This window comes from Dendrobates tinctorius, unplaced genomic scaffold, assembly GCF_039654945.1.
Source record: "Dendrobates tinctorius isolate UK_male_01 unplaced genomic scaffold, ASM3965494v1 ptg000173l, whole genome shotgun sequence".
In the NCBI taxonomy this organism is placed as follows: Eukaryota; Metazoa; Chordata; class Amphibia; order Anura; family Dendrobatidae; genus Dendrobates; species Dendrobates tinctorius.
The window spans coordinates 8,655,043-8,678,263 of record NW_027361840.1 but is presented as its reverse complement, the minus strand read 5'-3'; the positions used below and the strand labels follow the sequence as shown (position 1 = coordinate 8,678,263).

The 23,221-nt window shown below is 56.8% G+C and overlaps 2 protein-coding genes across 6 annotated transcripts in view; one reads left to right on the top strand and one right to left on the bottom strand.

Annotated features, from left to right (window-relative positions):
• Positions 1-5,591, bottom strand: part of KIF9 (kinesin family member 9) — a 50,776-nt gene extending 45,185 nt beyond the window's left edge. Inside the window, exon 1 of one of the 4 annotated variants that reach the window (XM_073551170.1) lies at positions 5,458-5,591. The gene's annotated coding sequence lies outside the window, so the exon portion shown is untranslated. Of the gene's footprint in view, positions 1-2,457; positions 2,550-5,457 lie in introns of those variants that run through there. The other 3 variants (XM_073551168.1, XM_073551167.1, XM_073551169.1) reach the window with 3 other exon arrangements.
• A 190-nt stretch (positions 5,592-5,781) lies between these two features.
• Positions 5,782-22,668, top strand: KLHL18 (kelch like family member 18). Of its 2 annotated transcripts, none has more exons than XM_073551173.1 (10): positions 5,782-5,913; positions 9,313-9,443; positions 10,654-10,794; positions 11,035-11,233; positions 17,398-17,558; positions 17,640-17,776; positions 18,410-18,632; positions 18,722-18,826; positions 19,091-19,202; positions 20,821-22,668. In XM_073551173.1, the coding sequence occupies exons 1-10, from the start codon at positions 5,788-5,790 to the stop codon at positions 21,205-21,207; spliced, it is 1,722 nt and encodes a 573-aa protein (XP_073407274.1). In that variant the 5' UTR covers positions 5,782-5,787; the 3' UTR covers positions 21,208-22,668. The 2 variants fall into 2 exon arrangements, with proteins under 2 accessions (XP_073407274.1, XP_073407273.1); XM_073551172.1 differs by having other exon boundaries at positions 18,395-18,632.
• Positions 22,669-23,221: the final 553 nt, after the last annotated feature.

The following is a 23,221-nucleotide window of genomic DNA, read 5'->3' as shown; positions in this document are numbered from 1 at the left end:
CCCCCGACCAGATGCCGAATTCGTCCCTGTTCTTTTTGGGGACCTCGGTGACTTCCCCGTATCGGGAAAGCCACGTCATAATGTCCACGCCGGCAAGTGACTCATTACAAGTGACCACGGTCACTCGCTTGACGGAATTTTGGCGAGACACCGCTTGCGCAACGAAGTCTCGCCATCCGGGCTCTTCCTGCACCAGCTCATAGTTAGACCAGAAGAGCTCAAGCCCCTCTGGCCGCACAAAGCTGACGTCGAAGAAGCGGGACGCCGAAGGATGTATCAGGGCAAAGACGTCATTCGCCCCAAAGCCCATCTTAAGGAGGAGCTCCACCACCTTGCTCCTAGGTGGACCAGCTTCACTGCCCCCCCACCTAAGACGGACCACATTCCTCCTTTGCGGCCCCTGCCCGGCTGTGGGGAGAGACCAAACAGTCCCTCCCTCCCTTTGGTTTTGGAAGGCAGCAAGGCCGTGTCTCTCTATCCAGAAAGACAAGTCCACTGTCCTCCCCTCTACCACTATCGACCTTTCTCCTTTTTTGAGGGCCTCCAGGAAACGGTGGTGCAAAGCGCCGTCCCTGGAGCCCGGAGGCGAGGAGACCCCCCCAGGACCACCCCGAGGACCACCCCGACCCCCAGCCGCGGCCCCCGCATAACTATGTTGGGGTCTTGCGGCCAGGGGGGCAGATGGGCCAGCCCTCTCACCACTACCACCACTTGTGCCAGCACCCTCATTCGTCCTCCCACTCACTCTCCCATTCACTCTTTTATTATTTGCATTCACTCCAGCACACTCACCCACATTCACAGTAGTACTCACTCCCTCATCCATGTCACCATTCACTTCAGCAAACATCTCCTCAAATATGTCCACTCCGCTTTCATACTCACTCTCACTCGCACAATTGGTGAACATAGCAACATTATTTACATTTTTTACATTTCCCGAACCAGTGCAGTTCCTCTCTTTGCCTGCTGGGGGCCCTGAGCTCTCTTGCTGGGAGTTACTCCAGCTCCTGTCCAGGGGCGCCGCTGCCCCTTTAAATGCCTCAGTGCAGATGACATCATGCACCCTGCCCTGGCTGGGCCTAGGAGCAACAGCAGCTCCTGGTTTCAGCTCCATTTTTTTTTCCTTTTTCTAAGGTTTCCTTGCTCTGGGCAGGGACGGCCACTGGCACCGCTCCCTGCCCTGCACTTTTCTTCACCCCCGCCGCCGGCTTGCCAGGGAGCGCCAGAGTCCCCGCACCCCCAGATGAAGGTAGGTGGGCCGGGGACCCCGACAACTCTCCGCCAGCTTTTGGGGGCAGCACAGCATTACTTAGAAGGGTGGGCGGGACAGAGGGCAGTGGGCCCGCCGTGGCCACGCCCCCCGCCGGTCGCAGCCACCCCAGGCAGAGCCGCGGCCCCCTGCGAGGCCACGGCCCCCCCGGGTGACGCGAGCACAGCGGGCGGAGCCGCGACCGCCGAGGCCACGCCCCCCGCCAGTCACAGCCACCACGGGCAGAGCAGCGACCCCTTGCGAGGCCACGCCCCCCGGGTGACGCAGACGCAGCGGGTGGGACGACGGCCGAGGAGGACATGCCCCCCCTGTACGCCACAGCCTTTGCAGGCCGGGCAACACTCGGGGAGGCCACGCCCCCCTCACGGACCACCGCCGCCACCCTATGCCCACCACTTGAGACAGGCAAGGCCGGCCACTCCCCCTCGTCGCCCAGCGGCGGCGGAGCCCCCTGCACGGACCCCTTTTTGGGTCGACGTGCCGGAGACCCCGCTCTCACCACAGGCGCCGACATGGGAGCGACCAGCACTTTGCACCGCCTCAGCTGCTGCTTGATGTTCTGTTCGCCCTTCCTAGGCTTCTGGACCCCCACTAGCGATCCAGACTTAGCGGATCCATACGTGGGGGGTCCAGAAGCCCCAGCACTCGCCGCCAGAGGTGCGGCCCTGGCTGTACCAACTTTACCTGGTGCCAGGCCAGCCCCCCCTGCCACTGAGGGCTGAGCCTGGACACCACCACCACAACCAGCACCGACCTCCATGTCGCTGCCCTGGTCTGAACTGTCACCAGATGCGACAGTCAGGTCACAACAGTCTCTCCCCGCTCCCTCGCTGCGGACCCACCACAGGGCCCGAGCCGGGGTGGGTAGCGGGTTCCACACAGCGGGACAGAGGGGCCCCGGGAAGAGGAGCAAATACCAGTTGTTCCTCCACGCCTTCAGAGGCCTTACGCCTGCGCCTCCTGTTTCTCCTCCTCCCGGTTGCCTCATCCTCCTGGCAGACCTCATACCCAAACAACAGCGTGCCAAACCGTGCTGGGGATTCAGTCTGCCGTACTTGTTTAAGGATGAGGCAGCCCCCCTCAGAACTACTCCCGCTCCCTCCATCCTCCCCCTCGCTTTCCTCCGCGTTACTGGAGTCCAGCGGGAGGGCCACCTGCTCGGGGGTTATCCCGCTGCATGTTACCTGACTCACGCTGGTGTCCGCCAGGTCTTCAGGTGGAGGTGGCCCGGATGTGGTGTGGGTGCCATCTTGCTCTTCCTCCTCCTCGCTTTCCTCCACCTGGTTGGGGACTCCTGACCCCCCAGGAGACCCACCGGCCATGGCCCTGAACCGGTCCTCGTTCTGCAGCTTTTCCTGGAAGGGGCCGCTGCCGGCCATGATGGTACTTCGCCGGTCCTCCAGGGCTCGAATCTCCCCTTTCAGCCGCTTGACTGTGGCGGTGACCTCCGCTCTCTTTGAGGCAGGGTGCCTGTTTTTACTGATGACCCGGGCTCCCTCCAACTCCCCCCGGAGTCTCCTGAGCTGCTTGCCGGCCTCCTCGTACTCGGAGAGGTGGGCATGAATGCGGGAGGAGTAGGTGGTAGCTGGCTCTCCCGCAACCTTGGAGCCCCAGATGTTAAGGGGGGGCCCTGCCTCACCTCTGCCGGCTGCTGCACCTCCGGGGGAAGGGCCCGCCACAGCCTTCACTTCGGGGGTCCCGGACCCTGGAGCCTTGCGGCCCCCTGGGGTCCGCTTTTTCCCCATCCCTGGGACTTGCTGGCTGTGCCTTGGGCCTCCTTGTGGTGGATGAGGCCCCCCACCCCCAGCTGGCTTGCCGGAGGGTGGGAGCCAGGGGCACAGCCCCGGCGCTCAGTCCCAGGGAGAGTCCTCTTTCCTGGGAAGGGGGCAGATGGAAAGTCCTTGCAGGAAAAACCTCCCTTCCCAGGAGCTTAGCAAAAGCCTAGCCTGCAGAGCTCAGCCCAGACGCTCCTCCTCTTCCTGGGCGTGCCCAGAGCTGCACTCAGTATGCTGCTGGTGCAGTCACTGTGTACATACATTACTGATCCTGAGTTACCTCCTGTATTATACTCCAGAGCTGCACTCACTATTCTGCTGGTGCAGTCACTGTGTACATACATTACATTACTGATCCTGAGTTACATCCTGTATTATACCCCAGAGCTGCACTCACTATTCTGCTGGCGCAGTCACTGTGTACATACATTACTGATCCTGAGTTACATCCTGTATTATACTCCAGAGCTGCACTCACTATTCTGCTGGTGCAGTCACTGTGTACATACATTACTGATCCTGAGTTACATCCTGTATTAAACTCCAGAGCTGCACTCACTATACTGCTGGTGCAGTCACTGTGTACATACATTACATTACATTACTGATCCTGAGTTACCTCCTGTATTATGCTCCAGAGCTGCACTCACTATTCTGCTGGTGCAGTCACTGTGTACATACATTACATTACTGATCCTGAGTTACATCCTGTATTATACCCCAGAGCTGCACTCACTATTCTGCTGGTGCAGGCACTGTGTACATCTAATATATAAAGCTCAAAGTGTGTATGTATGTATGTATGTCCGGGATTGGCATCCGCACCGTCGCAGCTACAGCCACAAAATTTGGCACAGTCACACATCTGGACCCCGAGAGCGTCCTAAGCTATGTTGTGAGGCGAAATTTTAACCCCGCGCGTTACAATTTACCAAACAATTTTGCCCCTATCTACATACTGGGGAAAAAGTGTGTGCGCGTCAAGCCCCGCCCCTCATTATGATGTCACAATGGTTTACTATGGGATGGAGGATGTGTGATGGGTATATGGGCACTCGACTATGGGATGGAGGATAGTTAGTTACTATGCCCAGACAGCGCCGGGCTCTTCAGCTAGTACTGTATATTACTCTGTCCTCCTCCTCTTGGACCTGTCGGCTGCCTTTGACACAGTGGACCATTCCCTATTACTACAGACCCTCTCATCCCTTGGCATCACAGACTTGGCCCTATCCTGGATCTCATCATACCTAACAGACCGGACATTCAGCGTCTCCCATTCGCACACCACCTCCTCACCTTGCCCCCTATCTGTCGGAGTCCCGCAAGGTTCAGTCCTTGGGCCCCTGCTCGTCTCCATTTATACCTTTGGCCTGGGACAGCTCATAGAATCTCATGGCTTTCAGTATCATCTCTACGCTGATGACACACAGATCTACATCTCTGGACCAGATATCACCTCCCTACTAACCAGAATCCCTCAATGTCTGTCTATTTCATCCTTCTTCTCTACCAGATTTCTAAAACTTAATATGGACAAAACAGAATTCATCATCTTTCCACCATCTCACGTGACCCCCTCAACGAACCTATCAATTACAGTAAATGACTGCCCACTCTCCCCAGTCCCACAAGCTCGCTGCCTCGGAGTAATCCTTGGCGCTGATCTCTCCTTCAAACCACATATCCAAGCCCTTTCCACTTCCTGCTGACTTCAACTCAAAAATATTTCCCGGTTCCGTACATTCCTCAACCAAAAATCTGCAAAAACCCTAGTCCATGCCCTCATCATCTCTCGCCTTTACTACTGCAACCTCCTGCTCTGTGGCCTCCCCTCTAACACTCTCGCTCTCCTCCACTCTATTCTTAACTCTGCTGCCCGACTAATCCACCTGTCCCCCCGCTATTCCCCAGCTTCTCCCTGCACTGGCTCCACCTTCACATTACCCAAAAACTCCAGTACAAAACCCTAACCATGACATACAAAGCCAGCCACAGCCTGAGTCCTCCATACATCTGTGACCTCGTCTCCCGGTACTTTCCTGCACGCATCGTCCGATCCTCACAAGATCTCCTTCTCTACTCCCCTCTTATCTCCTTCCCACAATCGCATACAAGATTTCTCTCGCGCTTCCCCCCTACTCTGGAACTCTCTACCACAACATATCAGACTCTCACCTACCATCGAAACCTTCAAAAAGAGCCTGAAGACCGACCTCTTCCGACAAGCCTATAACCTGCAGTAACCACCGATCGACCAAACCGCTGCACGACCAGCTCTACCCTCACCTACTGTATTATCACCCATCCCTTGTAGATTGTGAGCCCTCGCGGGCAGGGTCCTCTCTCCTCCTCAGGGAATAATAATAATAACACGCAGCACTACAACTCCCAGCACCTCCCACCTACCGCTCTCAGGAGCTTCTGTGTAAACTCTCGGTCTCCATGGTAACAGTCAGGGAGCCGGAAGTGAGCGCAGCTTCCATCCGGTCAGGTGACTTTTCTCGCTCCCCGGGGGCCTCGCTGGGCTCCGGTCGTTCCGCCTCCCCCGTCCCTCCTCGCCCCCTGCACACATCCCCGCAGCAGCCGGCACCGGACATGGTCAGGGACAGCGGCGGCCCGCGACCATCGGAAGTGACGTCACCGGTTCAGTGTAGGGGGCGGAGCCACCTGAGGAGGGCGGGGCCTGCGCGGGTCACAAGGTGAGCGGTGTCAGATCGTTTCCCGCCGGGTCACAAGATGGTGGACGAATTAGAGGAGCTGGAAGACCTGGTGCATGTTACCGTGGGCGATCTCCCCAGCCGGGGCTACGGGGTGATGGAGGAGATCCGGCGGCAGGGGAAGCTGTGTGACGTCACCCTGAAGGTGAGAAGAGCCCCCCCCCCGCTCAGGAGTGGTATCTGTCAGTCACCCTGATACCAATCCCCGGTGCCGCCCCCCCCCTCCCGGTACCGGACCCTCCCCCGGTACGGAACCCCCCCCCCCCCCCCCCCCCAATACCAGACCCGTCCACCCCATCTCTTGTGTCCCCCCCTCCCCCTCGCGGCGTCTCGCGTCCCGTCCCCCCCCCTCCCCCTCGTGGCGTCTCGCGTCCCGTCCCCCCCTCCCCCTCGTGGCGTCTCGCGTCCCGTCCCCCCCCTCCCCCTCGTGGCGTCTCGCGTCCCGTCCCCCCCTCCCCCTCGTGGCGTCTCGCGTCCCGTCCCCCCCCTCCCCCTCGTGGCGTCTCGCGTCCCGTCCCCCCCTCCCCCTCGTGGCGTCTCGCGTCCCGTCCCCCCCCTCCCCCTCGTGGCGTCTCGCGTCCCGTCCCCCCCCTCCCCCTCGTGGCGTCTCGCGTCCCGTCCCCCCCCTCCCCCTCGTGGCGTCTCGCGTCCCATCCCCCCCCTCCCCCTCGTGGCGTCTCGCGTCCCGTCCCCCCCCTCCCCCTCGTGGCGTCTCGCGTCCCGTCCCCCCCCTCCCCCTCGTGGCGTCTCGCGTCCCGTCCCCCCCCTCCCCCTCGTGGCGTCTCGCGTCCCGTCCCCCCCCCTCCCCCTCGTGGCGTCTCGCGTCCCGTCCCCCCCCCTCCCCCTCGTGGCGTCTCGCGTCCCGTCCCCCCCCCTCCCCCTCGTGGCGTCTCGCGTCCCGTCCCCCCCCCTCCCCCTCGTGGCGTCTCGCGTCCCGTCCCCCCCGCCCTCCCCCTCGTGGCGTCTCGCGTCCCGTCCCCCCCCCCTCCCCCTCGTGGCGTCTCGCGTCCCGTCCCCCCCCCCTCCCCCTCGTGGCGTCTCGCGTCCCGTCCCCCCCCCCTCCCCCTCGCGGGCTCTCGCGTCCCCCCCCTCCCCCTCGTGGCGTCTCGCGTCCCCTCGTGGCGTCTCGCGTACCGTCCCCTCTCTCCCCCTCGCGGGCTCTCGCGTCCCGTCTCTCCCCCTCGCGGGCTCTCGCGTCCCGTCTCTCCCCCTCGCGGGCTCTCGCGTCCCGTCTCTCCCCCTCGCGGGCTCTCGCGTCCCGTCTCTCCCCCTCGCGGGCTCTCGCGTCCCGTCTCTCCCCCTCGCGGGCTCTCGCGTCCCGTCTTTCCCCCTCGCGGGCTCTCGCGTCCCGTCTTTCCCCCTCGCGGGCTCTCGCGTCCCGTCTTTCCCCCTCGCGGGCTCTCGCGTCCCGTCTTTCCCCCTCGCGGGCTCTCGCGTCCCGTCTTTCCCCCTCGCGGGCTCTCGCGTCCCGTCTTTCCCCCTCGCGGGCTCTCGCGTCCCGTCTTTCCCCCTCGCGGGCTCTCGCGTCCCGTCTTTCCCCCTCGCGGGCTCTCGCGTCCCGTCTTTCCCCCTCGCGGGCTCTCGCGTCCCGTCTTTCCCCCTCGCGGGCTCTCGCGTCCCGTCTTTCCCCCTCGCGGGCTCTCGCGTCCCGTCTTTCCCCCTCGCGGGCTCTCGCGTCCCGTCTTTCCCCCTCGCGGGCTCTCGCGTCCCGTCTTTCCCCCTCGCGGGCTCTCGCGTCCCGTCTTTCCCCCTCGCGGGCTCTCGCGTCCCGTCTTTCCCCCTCGCGGGCTCTCGCGTCCCGTCTTTCCCCCTCGCGGGCTCTCGCGTCCCGTCTTTCCCCCTCGCGGGCTCTCGCGTCCCGTCTTTCCCCCTCGCGGGCTCTCGCGTCCCGTCTTTCCCCCTCGCGGGCTCTCGCGTCCCGTCTTTCCCCCTCGCGGGCTCTCGCGTCCCGTCTTTCCCCCTCGCGGGCTCTCGCGTCCCGTCTTTCCCCCTCGCGGGCTCTCGCGTCCCGTCTTTCCCCCTCGCGGGCTCTCGCGTCCCGTCTTTCCCCCTCGCGGGCTCTCGCGTCCCGTCTTTCCCCCTCGCGGGCTCTCGCGTCCCGTCTTTCCCCCTCGCGGGCTCTCGCGTCCCGTCTTTCCCCCTCGCGGGCTCTCGCGTCCCGTCTTTCCCCCTCGCGGGCTCTCGCGTCCCGTCTTTCCCCCTCGCGGGCTCTCGCGTCCCGTCTTTCCCCCTCGCGGGCTCTCGCGTCCCGTCTTTCCCCCTCGCGGGCTCTCGCGTCCCCCTCGTCTCTCTACAATGTCTCAGCTTCTGTGCAGCACAATCTGGACACAATTGTGACGACACCCCAGCTGTGAGGCGTCCGGTGTAGGGCGGTCTCCGTGCCCGCGATTCTGCTGTCCTGTGTGCGCCTGTTGCCTCCTGTTTCTCGGGTGTGACCGCGTTCTGCTGCCAGGTTGTACCCACATCACCCGTCCTGGTCACCTGGGTGCAGCACCGTGACTCTGCAGAGCCGTCGCCTACACCGGCATGTTCTGGATCGCTGCCAGGGGGAATCCCGAAAACTGCTCATCCTGCAGGAATTGTGCGTGTTACTGCCAAACCGTGCACTGCAGCATCACACACCGTGCCGCCCGGACGTGTGTGCAGACTGACGCTGGCCAGACCCTCTGTGCGGTGAGCCGGCGTCTGCTGTCATTGGAGGGAGGAAGTGACGTACAGCGGTGCGGATGAACCGAGCCGCGAGTTTGTTCTGGTGTCAGAGATAATCCCCCTGTGCCGCCCTCTGATGCCCGTCTGCCCGCGGGGCGTTACTGGCCACCTCTCATCACTCTGGTGGACGAGGCGCCGGATTACACTGGGGTCAGTGTGGCGGTGTAGCCCAGGCTGTACGCCAGCACGGTGACAGATACCGGGTGACCCGCCGTGCTGTGGCCGCGGAATCGCGCTCCTCTAGAATAGTCCTGGTGCGGCTCACAGGTCGGCTTTGCGGAGTGGAGTCCGGAGAGTCCGGTAATGCGGCATCTGGATCATCGGACTCTGTCCATGCTCTCGGCGTCAGCCCAGCGCTCGTTACTCCGTATATTCCTGGGGGGCGCGGCGCCCCGGGAAGTGCGGCTGTCCCGGGGGGGGCGGTGGGAGGATGCCAACAACCCCCATCATCCTGCACCAGTGCGGTCTCCGCAGATCCAGATTAATTCGGTGTCTCGGCCATTTCTTGCCTGCAGAAAGTTCATGACTTCTGAATCCTCCGTGGCTTCACTTTTCTCGTGTGTGCTCCTCCAGTCACATCTAAAGCTGCCGTCACCGCTCTGGCAGTTTCCTGACAGCTATGGAACATCAGGTTGGCTAGGTGAAGATGATGCATAGTGCAGCAGAGCTGTGCGTGCGGGGAAGACGCTGCACCATCCAAAACAGCAGACCCTGAACCAACAGCAGATCCCTATGCGGATAAGAAACCTGAAGCTGTGTGAATGCAGCTCTGGATGTGTCTGGAGTAGAGCTGGTGACACAGCGGATCCAGTAACAGATGTTGTATGTTTCTCAGGTCGGGGAGCACAAGTTCAGCGCGCACCGCATCGTGCTGGCGGCCTCCATCCCGTACTTCCACGCCATGTTCACCAACGACATGATGGAGTGCAAGCAGGACGAGATTGTCATGCAGGGAATGGACCCCTGGTAAGTAGCGGGGCCGACACATTGTAACAAACTCTCAGATGTCAGCATCTATAAGGAACTACCCCAGCTTGTCCTGTAGGTGACCCCCCCCGTGTGGGAGATAGTTGCCCCCTATAGATGACCCCTGGGTGGGAGATGATTGCCCCCTCTGGTCCTGTAGGTGACCCCCGGGTGGGAGATGATTGCCCCCCCTGGTCCTGTAGGTGACCCCCCCCCCTGGGTGGGAGATAGTTGCCCCCTATAGATGACCCCCGGGTGGGAGATGATTGCCCCCTCTGGTCCTGTAGGTGCCCCCCCCCCCGGGTGGGAGAGAGTTGCCCACTTTAGGTAGTTGCCCCCTATAGATGACCCCTGGGTATGAGGTGATTGCCCTTTATAGATTGTAGGTGTGACCCCCGGGTGGGAGATGATTGCCCCCTATAGATGATAACCCCCTCTGGTCCTGTAGGTGACCCCCGGGTGGGAGATGATTGCCCCCTATAGATGATAGCCCCCTCTGGTCCTGTAGGTGACCCCCAGGTGGGAGGTGATTGCCCCCTATAGATGATAGCCCCCTCTGGTCCTGTAGGTGACCCCCCAGGTGGAAGGTGATTGCCCCCTATAGATGATAGCCCCCTCTGGTGCTGTAGGAGACCCCCCCCCCCCCCCCCCCCCCGGGTGGGAGATGATTGCCCCCTATAGATGATAGCCCCCTCTGGTCCTGTAGGTGACCCCCAGGTGGGAGGTGATTGCCCCCCATAGATGATAGCCCCCTCTGGTCCTGTAGGTGATCCCCTGGGTGGGAGGTGATTGCCCCCTATAGATGATAGCCCCCTCTGGTCCTGTAGGTGACCCCCAGGTGGGAGGTGATTGCCCCCCATAGATAGCCCCCTCTGGTCCTGTAGGTGATCCCCTGGGTGGGAGGTGATTGCCCCCCATAGATGATAGCCCCCTCTGGTCCTGTAGGTGACCCCCACTCCTGGGTGGGAGGTGATTGCCCCCTATAGATGATAGCCCCCTCTGGTCCTGTAGGTGACCCCCACTCCTGGGTGGGAGGTGATTGCCCCCTATAGATGATAGCCCCCTCTGGTCCTGTAGGTGAACCCCACTCCTGGGTGGGAGGTGATTGCCCCCTATTGATGACAGCCCCCTCTTGTCCCGTAGGTGACCCCCCGTGTGGGAGGTGATTGCCCTCTATAGATGATAGCCCTCTCTCTCTCTCTGTCCTCAGCGCCCTGGAGGCTCTGATTAACTTTGCGTATAACGGGCACTTGGCCATCGACCAGCAGAACGTGCAGTCCCTCCTGATGGGCGCCAGTTTCCTGCAGCTGCAGAACATAAAGGACGCCTGCTGCGCCTTCCTGAAGGAGCGGTAAGTGGAGCTGTGACATCGCGGATCCGCGGACTCCTTCCCCAGTAACACTGCATCTCTGCGCCCACCACACTGGACGCCGACTGCCTGATGCTGGGTGGAGATGTACAGAGTACCCGACGGTGGGCTTAGTTGCCGGATGCCTGCAGTGGGGGGGACACGTCCCGTCTCTCGGGGGTCCTTGTTGCCGGAGCTGCAGGCATTGGGGCTTGTATCCTGATATCTCCGCTCTCCTCTAAGGTTGCACCCCAAGAATTGCCTGGGCGTGCGGCAGTTTGCGGAGACGATGATGTGCGCGGTGCTGTACGATGCCGCCAACCGCTTCATCCACGAGCACTTTGTGGAGGTCTCCATGTCGGAGGAGTTCCTGGCTCTCTCCTTCGATGAGGTCCTGGAGCTGGTGGCCAGAGATGAGCTGAACGTGAAGGCAGAGGAGCAGGTGAGACGAGGGGGATCCCGCCGACCTCCACACCCCTCATCAGAAGGATCACACCACCCTCCTCCATGATCACCTCTAATCTCCCGAAATACTCTGTGCTGCGGGGGAGAGTCATCCTTCTACAACGTAATATTACACAAGATGAACCCCTCGCTCTGCTGAAATACTCTGTGCTGCGGGGGAGAGTCATCCTTCTACTACGTAATATTACACAAGATGAACCCCTCGCTCTGCTGAAATACTCTGTGCTGCGGGCGACTTTTGGGCATCGGTCTCCTTGCACAAGTAATGGACACTGCGACCTATAATATCAGATCACTTTTTCCTGAAACACTCTGTGCTGCTGGGGAGCTGTCTCCTCTTGCTATAAATGACTCGGTCTAAAACCTCCCACAAAACTGACTTCACGTGTTCCCAGCAGCACAGAGTGTTACAGCAGAGGAGTGTGCGGATATTACAGGATGTCACAGCAGAAGGAGCCGGCTCCCCAGCAGCGCAGAGTATTTCAGGATAGGAGTGTGCGGATATTACAGGAGATCATATTAGTAGCCGGCTCCCCAGCAGCGCAGAGTATTTCAGGATAGAAGTGTGCGGATATTACAGGAGATCATATTAGGAGCCGGCTCCCCAGCAGCACAGAGTATTTCAGGATAGGAGTGTGCGGATATTACAGGAGATCATATTAGGAGCCGGCTCCCCAGCAGCACAGAGTATTTCAGGATAGGAGTGTGCGGATATTACAGGAGATCATATTAGGAGCCGGCTCCCCAGCAGCACAGAGTATTTCAGGATAGGAGTGTGCGGATATTACAGGAGATCATATTAGGAGCCGGGTCCCCAGCAGCACAGAGTATTTCAGGATAGGAGTGTGCGGATATTACAGGAGATCATATTAGGAGCCGGCTCCCCAGCAGCACAGAGTATTTCAGGATAGAAGTGTGCGGATATTACAGGAGATCATATTAGGAGCCGGGTCCGCAGCAGCACAGAGTATTTCAGGATAGGAGTGTGCGGATATTACAGGAGATCATTTTAGGAGCCGGCTCCCCAGCAGCGCAGAGTATTTCAGGATAGGAGTGTGCGGATATTACAGGATGTCACAGTAGAAGGAGCCGGGTCCCCAGCAGCGCAGAGTATTTCAGGATAGGAGTGTGCGGATATTACAGGAGATCATATTAGGAGCCGGCTCCCCAGCAGCACAGAGTATTTCAGGATAGAAGTGTGCGGATATTACAGGAGATCATATTAGGAGCCGGGTCCCCAGCAGCACAGAGTATTTCAGGATAGGAGTGTGCGGATATTACAGGAGATCATATTAGGAGCCGGCTCCCCAGCAGCACAGAGTATTTCAGGATAGAAGTGTGCGGATATTACAGGAGATCATATTAGGAGCCGGGTCCGCAGCAGCACAGAGTATTTCAGGATAGGAGTGTGCGGATATTACAGGAGATCATTTTAGGAGCCGGCTCCCCAGCAGCGCAGAGTATTTCAGGATAGGAGTGTGCGGATATTACAGGATGTCACAGTAGAAGGAGCCGGGTCCCCAGCAGCGCAGAGTATTTCAGGATAGGAGTGTGCGGATATTACAGGAGATCATATTAGGAGCCGGCTCCCCAGCAGCACAGAGTATTTCAGGATAGGAGTGTGCGGATATTACAGGAGATCATATTAGGAGCCGGCTCCCCAGCAGCACAGAGTATTTCAGGATAGGAGTGTGCGGATATTACAGGAGATCATATTAGGAGCCGGGTCCCCAGCAGCACAGAGTATTTCAGGATAGAAGTGTGCGGATATTACAGGAGATCATATTAGGAGCCGGGTCCGCAGCAGCACAGAGTATTTCAGGATAGAAGTGTGCGGATATTACAGGAGATCATATTAGGAGCCGGGTCCCCAGCAGCGCAGAGTATTTCAGGATAGAAGTGTGCGGATATTACAGGAGATCATATTAGGAGCCGGGTCCCCAGCAGCACAGAGTATTTCAGGATAGGAGTGTGCGGATATTACAGGAGATCATTTTAGGAGCCGGCTCCCCAGCAGCGCAGAGTATTTCAGGATAGGAGTGTGCGGATATTACAGGATGTCACAGTAGAAGGAGCCGGGTCCCCAGCAGCGCAGAGTATTTCAGGATAGGAGTGTGCGGATATTACAGGAGATCATATTAGGAGCCGGCTCCCCAGCAGCACAGAGTATTTCAGGATAGGAGTGTGCGGATATTACAGGAGATCATATTAGGAGTCGGCTCCCCAGCAGCTCAGAGTATTTCAGGATAGGAGTGTGCGGATATTACAGGAGATCATATTAGGAGCCGGGTCCCCAGCAGCACAGAGTATTTCAGGATAGAAGTGTGCGGATATTACAGGAGATCATATTAGGAGCCGGGTCCCCAGCAGCGCAGAGTATTTCAGGATAGGAGTGTGCGGATATTACAGGAGATCATATTAGGAGCCGGGTCCCCAGCAGCACAGAGTATTTCAGGATAGAAGTGTGCGGATATTACAGGAGATCATATTAGGAGCCGGGTCCGCAGCAGCACAGAGTATTTCAGGATAGGAGTGTGCGGATATTACAGGAGATCATTTTAGGAGCCGGCTCCCCAGCAGCGCAGAGTATTTCAGGATAGGAGTGTGCGGATATTACAGGATGTCACAGTAGAAGGAGCCGGGTCCCCAGCAGCGCAGAGTATTTCAGGATAGGAGTGTGCGGATATTACAGGAGATCATATTAGGAGCCGGCTCCCCAGCAGCACAGAGTATTTCAGGATAGGAGTGTGCGGATATTACAGGAGATCATATTAGGAGCCGGCTCCCCAGCAGCGCAGAGTATTTCAGGATAGAAGTGTGCGGATATTACAGGAGATCATATTAGTAGCCGGCTCCCCAGCAGCACAGAGTATTTCAGGATAGGAGTGTGCGGATATTACAGGAGATCATATTAGGAGCCGGCTCCCCAGCAGCACAGAGTATTTCAGGATAGAAGTGTGCGGATATTACAGGAGATCATATTAGTAGCCGGCTCCCCAGCAGCACAGAGTATTTCAGGATAGGAGTGTGCGGATATTACAGGAGATCATATTAGGAGCCGGCTCCCCAGCAGCACAGAGTATTTCAGGATAGAAGTGTGCGGATATTACAGGAGATCATATTAGGAGCCGGGTCCGCAGCAGCACAGAGTATTTCAGGATAGAAGTGTGCGGATATTACAGGAGATCATATTAGGAGCCGGGTCCCCAGCAGCGCAGAGTATTTCAGGATAGAAGTGTGCGGATATTACAGGAGATCATATTAGGAGCCGGGTCCCCAGCAGCACAGAGTATTTCAGGATAGGAGTGTGCGGATATTACAGGAGATCATTTTAGGAGCCGGCTCCCCAGCAGCGCAGAGTATTTCAGGATAGGAGTGTGCGGATATTACAGGAGATCATATTAGGAGCCGGCTCCCCAGCAGCACAGAGTATTTCAGGATAGGAGTGTGCGGATATTACAGGAGATCATATTAGGAGTCGGCTCCCCAGCAGCTCAGAGTATTTCAGGATAGGAGTGTGCGGATATTACAGGAGATCATATTAGGAGCCGGGTCCCCAGCAGCACAGAGTATTTCAGGATAGAAGTGTGCGGATATTACAGGAGATCATATTAGGAGCCGGGTCCCCAGCAGCGCAGAGTATTTCAGGATAGGAGTGTGCGGATATTACAGGAGATCATATTAGGAGCCGGGTCCCCAGCAGCACAGAGTATTTCAGGATAGGAGTGTGCGGATATTACAGGAGATCATTTTAGGAGCCGGCTCCCCAGCAGCACAGAGTATTTCAGGATAGAAGTGTGCGGATATTACAGGAGATCATATTAGGAGCCGGGTCCGCAGCAGCACAGAGTATTTCAGGATAGAAGTGTGCGGATATTACAGGAGATCATATTAGGAGCCGGCTCCCCAGCAGCGCAGAGTATTTCAGGATAGAAGTGTGCGGATATTACAAGAGATCATATTAGGAGCCGGCTCCCCAGCAGCACAGAGTATTTCAGGATAGGAGTGTGCGGATATTACAGGAGATCATATTAGTAGCCGGCTCCACAGCAGCGCAGAGTATTTCAGGATAGAAGTGTGCGGATATTACAGGAGATCATATTAGGAGCCCGGTCCCCAGCAGCACAGAGTATTTCAGGATAGGAGTGTGCGGATATTACAGGAGATCATATTAGGAGCCGGCTCCCCAGCAGCGCAGAGTATTTCAGGATATAAGTGTGCGGATATTACAGGAGATCATATTAGGAGCCGGCTCCCCAGCAGCACAGAGTATTTCAGGATAGGAGTGTGCGGATATTACAGGAGATCATATTAGGAGCCGGGTCCGCAGCAGCACAGAGTATTTCAGGATAGGAGTGTGCGGATATTACAGGAGATCATATTAGGAGCCGGGTCCCCAGCAGCACAGAGTATTTCAGGATAGGAGTGTGCGGATATTACAGGAGATCATATTAGTAGCCGGCTCCACAGCAGCGCAGAGTATTTCAGGATAGAAGTGTGCGGATATTACAGGAGATCATATTAGGAGCCCGGTCCCCAGCAGCACAGAGTATTTCAGGATAGGAGTGTGCGGATATTACAGGAGATCATATTAGGAGCCGGCTCCCCAGCAGCGCAGAGTATTTCAGGATATAAGTGTGCGGATATTACAGGAGATCATATTAGGAGCCGGCTCCCCAGCAGCGCAGAGTATTTCAGGATAGGAGTGTGCGGATATTACAGGAGATCATATTAGGAGCCGGGTCCGCAGCAGCACAGAGTATTTCAGGATAGAAGTGTGCGGATATTACAGGAGATCATATTAGGAGCCGGCTCCCCAGCAGCACAGAGTATTTCAGGATAGGAGTGTGCGGATATTACAGGAGATCATATTAGGAGCCGGCTCCCCAGCAGCACAGAGTATTTCAGGATAGAAGTGTGCGGATATTACAAGAGATCATATTAGGAGCCGGCTCCCCAGCAGCACAGAGTATTTCAGGATAGGAGTGTGCGGATATTACAGGAGATCATATTAGGAGCCGGGTCCCCAGCAGCACAGAGTATTTCAGGATAGGAGTGTGCGGATATTACAGGAGATCATATTAGTAGCCGGCTCCACAGCAGCGCAGAGTATTTCAGGATAGAAGTGTGCGGATATTACAGGAGATCATATTAGGAGCCGGGTCCCCAGCAGCACAGAGTATTTCAGGATAGGAGTGTGCGGATATTACAGGAGATCATATTAGGAGTCGGCTCCCCAGCAGCGCAGAGTATTTCAGGATAGAAGTGTGCGGATATTACAGGAGATCATATTAGGAGCCGGATCCCCAGCAGCTCAGAGTATTTCAGGATAGAAGTGTGCGGATATTACAGGAGATCATATTAGGAGCCGGCTCCCCAGCAGCACAGAGTATTTCAGGATAGGAGTGTGCGGATATTACAGGAGATCATATTAGGAGTCGGCTCCCCAGCAGCTCAGAGTATTTCAGGATAGGAGTGTGCGGATATTACAGGAGATCATATTAGGAGCCGGCTCCCCAGCAGCTCAGAGTATTTCAGGATAGAAGTGTGCGGATATTACAGGAGATCATATTAGGAGCCGGCTCCCCAGCAGCACAGAGTATTTCAGGATAGGAGTGTGCGGATATTACAGGAGATCATATTAGGAGCCGGCTCCCCATCAGCGCAGAGTATTTCAGGATAGGAGTGTGCGGATATTACAGGAGATCTTATTAGGAGCCGGGTCCCCAGCAGCACAGAGTATTTCAGGATAGAAGTGTGTGGATATTACAGGAGATCATATTAGGAGCCGGCTCCCCATCAGCGCAGAGTATTTCAGGATAGAAGTGTGTGGATATTACAGGAGATCATATTAGGAGCCGGCTCCCCAGCAGCTCAGAGTATTTCAGGATAGGAGTGTGCGGATATTACAGGAGATCATATTAGGAGCCGGCTCCCCATCAGCGCAGAGTATTTCAGGATAGAAGTGTGCGGATATTACAGGAGATCATATTAGGAGCCGGCTCCCCATCAGCGCAGAGTATTTCAGGATAGGAGTGTGCGGATATTACAGGAGATCATATTAGGAGCCGGCTCCCCAGCAGCACAGAGTATTTCAGAAAGCAGCCTGCCCACCTGTGTGACCCTCCTCTCTCCCGGCAGGTGTTTGAGGCGGCCCTGGCCTGGGTGCGCTATGACCGGGAGCAGCGCGAGCTCTTCCTCCCCGAGCTCCTGACTAAGATCCGGCTGCCCCTGTGCCAGCCGCAGTTCCTGACGGACCGGGTGCAGCAGGACGACCTGGTGCGCTGCTGCCATAAATGCCGGTAAGGGGCGGCCGTGTGTGAGGCGTCCACGTCTCCTCCGACTCCCAAACCCCCCCCAATAATGGCGTCTGTGGATTTCAGGGACCTGGTGGACGAGGCGAAGGATTACCACCTGATGCCGGAGCGTAGGCCACACCTCCCGGCGTTCAAGACCCGCCCCCGCTGCTGCACCTCCATCGCCGGCCTCATCTACGCCGTGGGAGGACTGAACTCTGCAGGTATCTTGTAATCCAGAATATGTGCGGAAATGTCCGCTGTCTCCATGTGTGACGCGGTGCTGAAATACTCTGCACTGCTGTAAGCAGCAGCAGCAGCCTTCACCCGGAGGCCGAGCTTCTCATCGGTCAGGCAAGCAAGGGGTTACAGCAGCCCAGCGATTACTCCGGGCCCGGATTATGGACGGGAGGGCGGCACATGCCGCGAGGATCGCTGAGCCGTCCGTCCGATGGCCCCTGACTAATCCTCCGCCCCGAGCTGCGGAAAGTCATTCCTACATGGGACTGCCGGCAGTCCTATGTAACACCACAGATAACACAGTGATAACTCTCGGAGTACAGATAATGTAGTAGATGTCACCTGCAGTCCTATGTAACACCACAGATAATACAGTGATAACGGAGTACAGATAATGTAGTAGATGTCACCTGCAGTCCTATGTAACACCACAGATAACAGTGATAACTCTCGGAGTACAGATAATGTAGTAGATGTCACCTGCAGTCCTATGTAACACCACAGATAACAGTGATAACGGAGTACAGATAATGTAGTAGATGTCACCTGCAGTCCCATGTAAGGTGTATGGGGATCTGGCGATCACTATGTAAGACGAGTAGCGCATTTCTACGCAGGTGATTCGCTGAACGTGGTTGAAGTCTTTGACCCAATCGCCAACTGCTGGGAGAAGTGCCAGCCAATGACGACGGCTCGCAGCAGGGTGGGCGTCGCCGTGATGAATGGACTCCTGTACGCCATTGGTGGCTATGACGGCCAATCGCGGATGAGCACTGTGGAGGTGTACAACCCTGAGAGTGACTCGTGGACTAAGGTCGGGAGTATGAACAGTAAGAGGAGGTGAGTGCGGGGAACGGCCGCTGCCGGATTATCGGACGTGCGGACTACTGGATCCGCCGTAACGTGTGATCTGTGTCTTCTGGCCTCAGTGCGATGGGGACGGTGGTGCTGGACGGACAGATCTATGTCTGCGGGGGATACGACGGCAGCTGCTCGCTGAACTCCGTGGAGACGTATTCCCCGGAGACGGACAAGTAAGACGCGGGAGGCGGAGGGTTAACCTCTGCTGCATTGTGACCACAGCTGAGGGTTTGTTACAATTGATCCTCTGGGAGCTGCAAGTCTGATACATTGTAACAAACGCTCAGCGGTTTGGTGTTTGTTACATGCTGGATGAATCCAGATCTCTGCTGTCAGTGAATGTGGATAATGGTGGGGTTCATTGATGCTGTGGGGGTTCAGGTATCTGTTAGGATGGAGGACGCCCCACTAGCTGCTGCCTTGTGCTTTTTGTCTAGGTGGTCCGTGGTGACCCCCATGAGCTCCAATCGTGGCGCAGCGGGAGTGACTGTATTCGAAGGGCGGATTTACGTGTCAGGCGGTCATGACGGGCTACAGATCTTCAACACTGTAAGTGCGATACTAAGTGATGTCATCGGACCCCCATCCTGCAGGGTTTCCCTCATCGCTAGCACCACGACCACCGCCGTCCATGGCCGCTGCTGTAGTGAAGCCAATCACTGACAAGTAGCAGCGTTACTTATCAGAGCAGCCATAATGTCTTTACACGAGGCAGCCGCCCAAACAAGTCACCGGACCGACAACCCGCTCAGTCATGGAAACTACAGCAGAATGAAATACTGACATAATGTGCGTCACTGGTACCGGGTATGTGTCGACAGCGTAGGATGGGGGGGCAGATACTGAGCTGTGGGACTCGCAAAGGTTTTTTTTTTTTTTTTTTTACCCTTTTAGGCCGGTTTCACATTAGCGCTTTTTCAGCGCGCGCACGGCCGGGGGTAGCTCCGCCCCCGAGCCGGCTCTCTGCCCGGCGTGCCCGCCCCTTGCTTGTAGCGCCGCCTACTAGCGGACAGCGGCGCCTGCGATCGGCGTACCCTATCTTTAGCATAGGGTGCGCAGATCGTGCGCAGGTCGTGCGCTAGTTGCGCTTTGACCTGCGCTGCGCACTTTTGACGGTGCGCCGTGCGCGCCAAAATCAAACTTTTCGGATTTTGGCGCGCACGGCGCACCGTCAAAAGTGCGCAGCGCAGGTCAAAACGCAACTAGCGCACGGCCTGCGCACGATCTGCGCACCCTATGCTAAAGATAGGGTGCGCCGATCGCAGGCGCCGCTGTCCGCTAGTAGGCGGCGCTACAAGCAAGGGGCGGGCACGCCGGGCAGAGAGCCGGCTCGGGGGCGGAGCTACCCCCGGCCGTGCGCGCGCTGAAAATGCGCTAATGTGAAACCAGCCTTATTCAGTTTCTTATGTAAAAATGTTTAAGAATCAAGACATGTGGGCCCCTTCTTTCCCCTCCCGCGTGCGCAGACGGAGCCGGCTGGGACCAGACCCTTCTTTCCCCTCCCGCGTGCGCAGACGGAGCCGGCTGGGACCAGACCCTTCTTTCCCCTCCCGCGTGCGCAGACGGAGCCGGCTGGGACCAGACCCTTCTTTCCCCTCCCGCGTGCGCAGACGGAGCCGGCTGGGACCAGACCCTTCTTTCCCCTCCCACGTGCGCAGACGGAGCCGGCTGGGACCAGACCCTTCTTTCCCCTCCCGCGTGCGCAGACGGAGCCGGCTGGGACCAGACCCTTCTTTCCCCTCCCGCGTGCGCAGACGGAGCCGGCTGGGACCAGACCCTTCTTTCCCCTCCCGCGTGCGCAGACGGAGCCGGCTGGGACCAGACCCTTCTTTCCCCTCCCGCGTGCGCAGACGGAGCCGGCTGGGACCAGACCCTTCTTTCCCCTCCCGCGTGCGCAGACGGAGCCGGCTGGGACCAGACCCTTCTTTCCCCTCCCGCGTGCGCAGACGGAGCCGGCTGGGACCAGACCCTTCTTTCCCCTCCCGCGTGCGCAGACGGAGCCGGCTGGGACCAGACCCTTCTTTCCCCTCCCGCGTGCGCAGACGGAGCCGGCTGGGACCTGACCCTTCTTTCCCCTCCCGCGTGCTCAAACAGAGGCCCCGCCCCCGGCTATACTATGCTGCCCTCAGATTGGAGACTACAATTCCTGCTTTCTGCTATTCCACAGATGGAGTATTACAACCACCACACAGCTACGTGGCACCCGGTGGCGAATATGCTGAACAAACGCTGCCGTCATGGAGCGGCCTCACTGGGCAGCAAGATGTTCATCAGTGGCGGTTATGATGGTTCTGCCTTCTTGAGCATTGCAGAGGTTTATAACTCCATGGCGGACCAGTGGTACCTCATCACCCCTATGAACACTAGGCGCAGCCGTGTCTCTTTAGTAGCCAATTGTGGCCGCCTGTATGCAGTGGGTGGCTATGACGGCCCGTCCAACTTGAACTCTGTAGAAATGTACGACCCTGAGACCAACCGATGGACGTTTATGGCTCCCATGGTTTGTCATGAAGGTGGTGTAGGAGTGGGCTGTATACCGCTTCTGACAATATAGCGGTTGGTGGACTGCTACAAGAACATATTCCTCTTCGATGGGAAACTGGCTCAATGTCTGTGTTTTTTATATTAATGTGAACGTAAGGACCCTGTGGTATGAGGTGCTCATCTCTCCTCCATTGTGATAAATGTTCTGTGGTTTACGTAATGAGAATGTATGTATGGACTATGTGTGGGACCGCCATGGGGTCAACCACAACCCCAGACTTATAAGTGTTGGATTTCATAAAGATGTGTGGATTTGTTGATTATAGCTTATGCACCAAAGTGATGCGAGTGTTGTGCACCATGCTGTGCGCTGTAGTCTGACTGTCCGGGAGCTTGCAATCAAGTAAAAAGTTACTTTCTTAACTTAATTATCTTTGACTACAGGTTTACCTATTATTGTGATGATTATAGTGCCATAGTTACTTGTAATGACCAACAAAACTTCTACAGCTCCTGAATTGCATCCCTTCTCGCCTCCTTCTACCTGCCGCCATCAACTTGTGTATACGGTGAGATGTGGAGAATTATAGCCACGATCACTGCATTACGTTTCTCTGCTAAAACAAATCCAACATTTTGCAGTTCACTAAAACTGAATGCAACTGTTCCAAAAATGTTGGTTTATCCTTGTTTACTCCAGTCACATCCAGATCTGAATTCAGTTTTTCTGGTTGCAATGTGATCTTCATACATGTCTCGGCTTACTCTGGGAACACTGTACCAGTTGGCGGCAGTAGAGAGCGGTGTGGCGCTGCAGCCTGAGAGTTAACAGAAAGTCAGCACCATGCAGATTAAACCTGTTAAATAATCAGAAGTAGCGCCGTACTGTCCATTGGATTTTATGTTGCGCTGTGGCCCTCTGACCGATGTCGACAATCCAGATGTTCCCTTTTGTTTATCATGGTGCAATGATGGGGGTTATACTCCCAGAAATAAGGGGCTGCAATAACTACAAATGTGGATTCTGAATTGTTCTGCAGGGAGACTTTCCTTCTGGGTCATTCTTATGATGTCTCCACCAGAGGGCGCAGTACATGATCTAATAGTCTGCATGTGTAAGTGCGTGAGGCAAATAAAAGATGTACTTAAAGGGATAATTGGGAGGATGGTAAGTGACCTGTAACAGTAAGGAAACGTCTTCTCGGCAGTCGGCCATGCAGAGGATGCCTTCAACACCTCCCAGTTTAACCCTTTATGGCCTTTGTGTAGATGCCTCATGAAGTGCAGCGGTCGGTCGGTTGGTTCTGCCGGGTGCAACCTCCCCATCGTTCCCTGCCTTTCTTGCATGTTTTCCCCCCCATGTACCAGGTTGTCGCTGTGAATTGGTTTTGTGATTTCTATTCCTAGTGAGGTGAGTTACATGATGCAGTCTCTAGGGGGCGCTGTCATAGACGAGGTACAGCCTGTATTTATTATAAGGAATTCTGGGGAGTTTTCAATGCTTTACTACACAATAAACTGGTGAACATTGTGAGTGTGTTACTTTATTTTTGTGGTTGACCTCCTTTCACTTGGTGGGGTCCTCTGACCTCTTCGAGTAGAGTCTTTTAGACCCTCGCTGATATTTTCTACATCAGACTGGTAAGTGGGGGAACCGCCATTATCCCATTTTACATGAGGTTTATGAGGTTTGTGGGTGCCTCTTCATGTGGTGCTTCCTGCACTGCCGTGATTCCTAAATCTGGGGTCACTGAGCCCTAATCGCTCATGGTTTTCCTCGGGTCGGTCTCAGCGCTCATGGTGCTGGATCTCGTGCGGTCTGCGCATGTAGTTACGGGTATGTAATGCATCATGCAGTGCAGAGTGTGTCACATCCGCACAGGAGCGGAGCTCTGCTCCGTCCTCTGAGTCCTGTCAATCCTGCTGATCAGGTCTCATGGTGCTGCACCCGTGTAGCTGCTGGGCAGTAGGCCGTCAGTCTGATCCGAATATACGCTCCCTGTACAGTAGAGCTCGATCTGTTCCTGGAGTCGCCCTGATCAGGTGTGCTATTTATCTTGTCGTGATGGGTGAGTAATACAGGT

Bases quoted from the DNA above. Each gene is read 5' to 3' on its own strand.
- KLHL18 (XM_073551172.1), top strand. From the start codon at position 5,788: ATGGTGGACGAATTAGAGGAGCTGGAAGACCTGGTGCATGTTACCGTG. The intron at 18,633-18,721 runs GTGAGTGCGGGG...TTCTGGCCTCAG, and splicing joins AGTATGAACAGTAAGAGGAG to TGCGATGGGGACGGTGGTGC. The intron at 19,203-20,820 runs GTAAGTGCGATA...GCTATTCCACAG, and splicing joins GGCTACAGATCTTCAACACT to ATGGAGTATTACAACCACCA.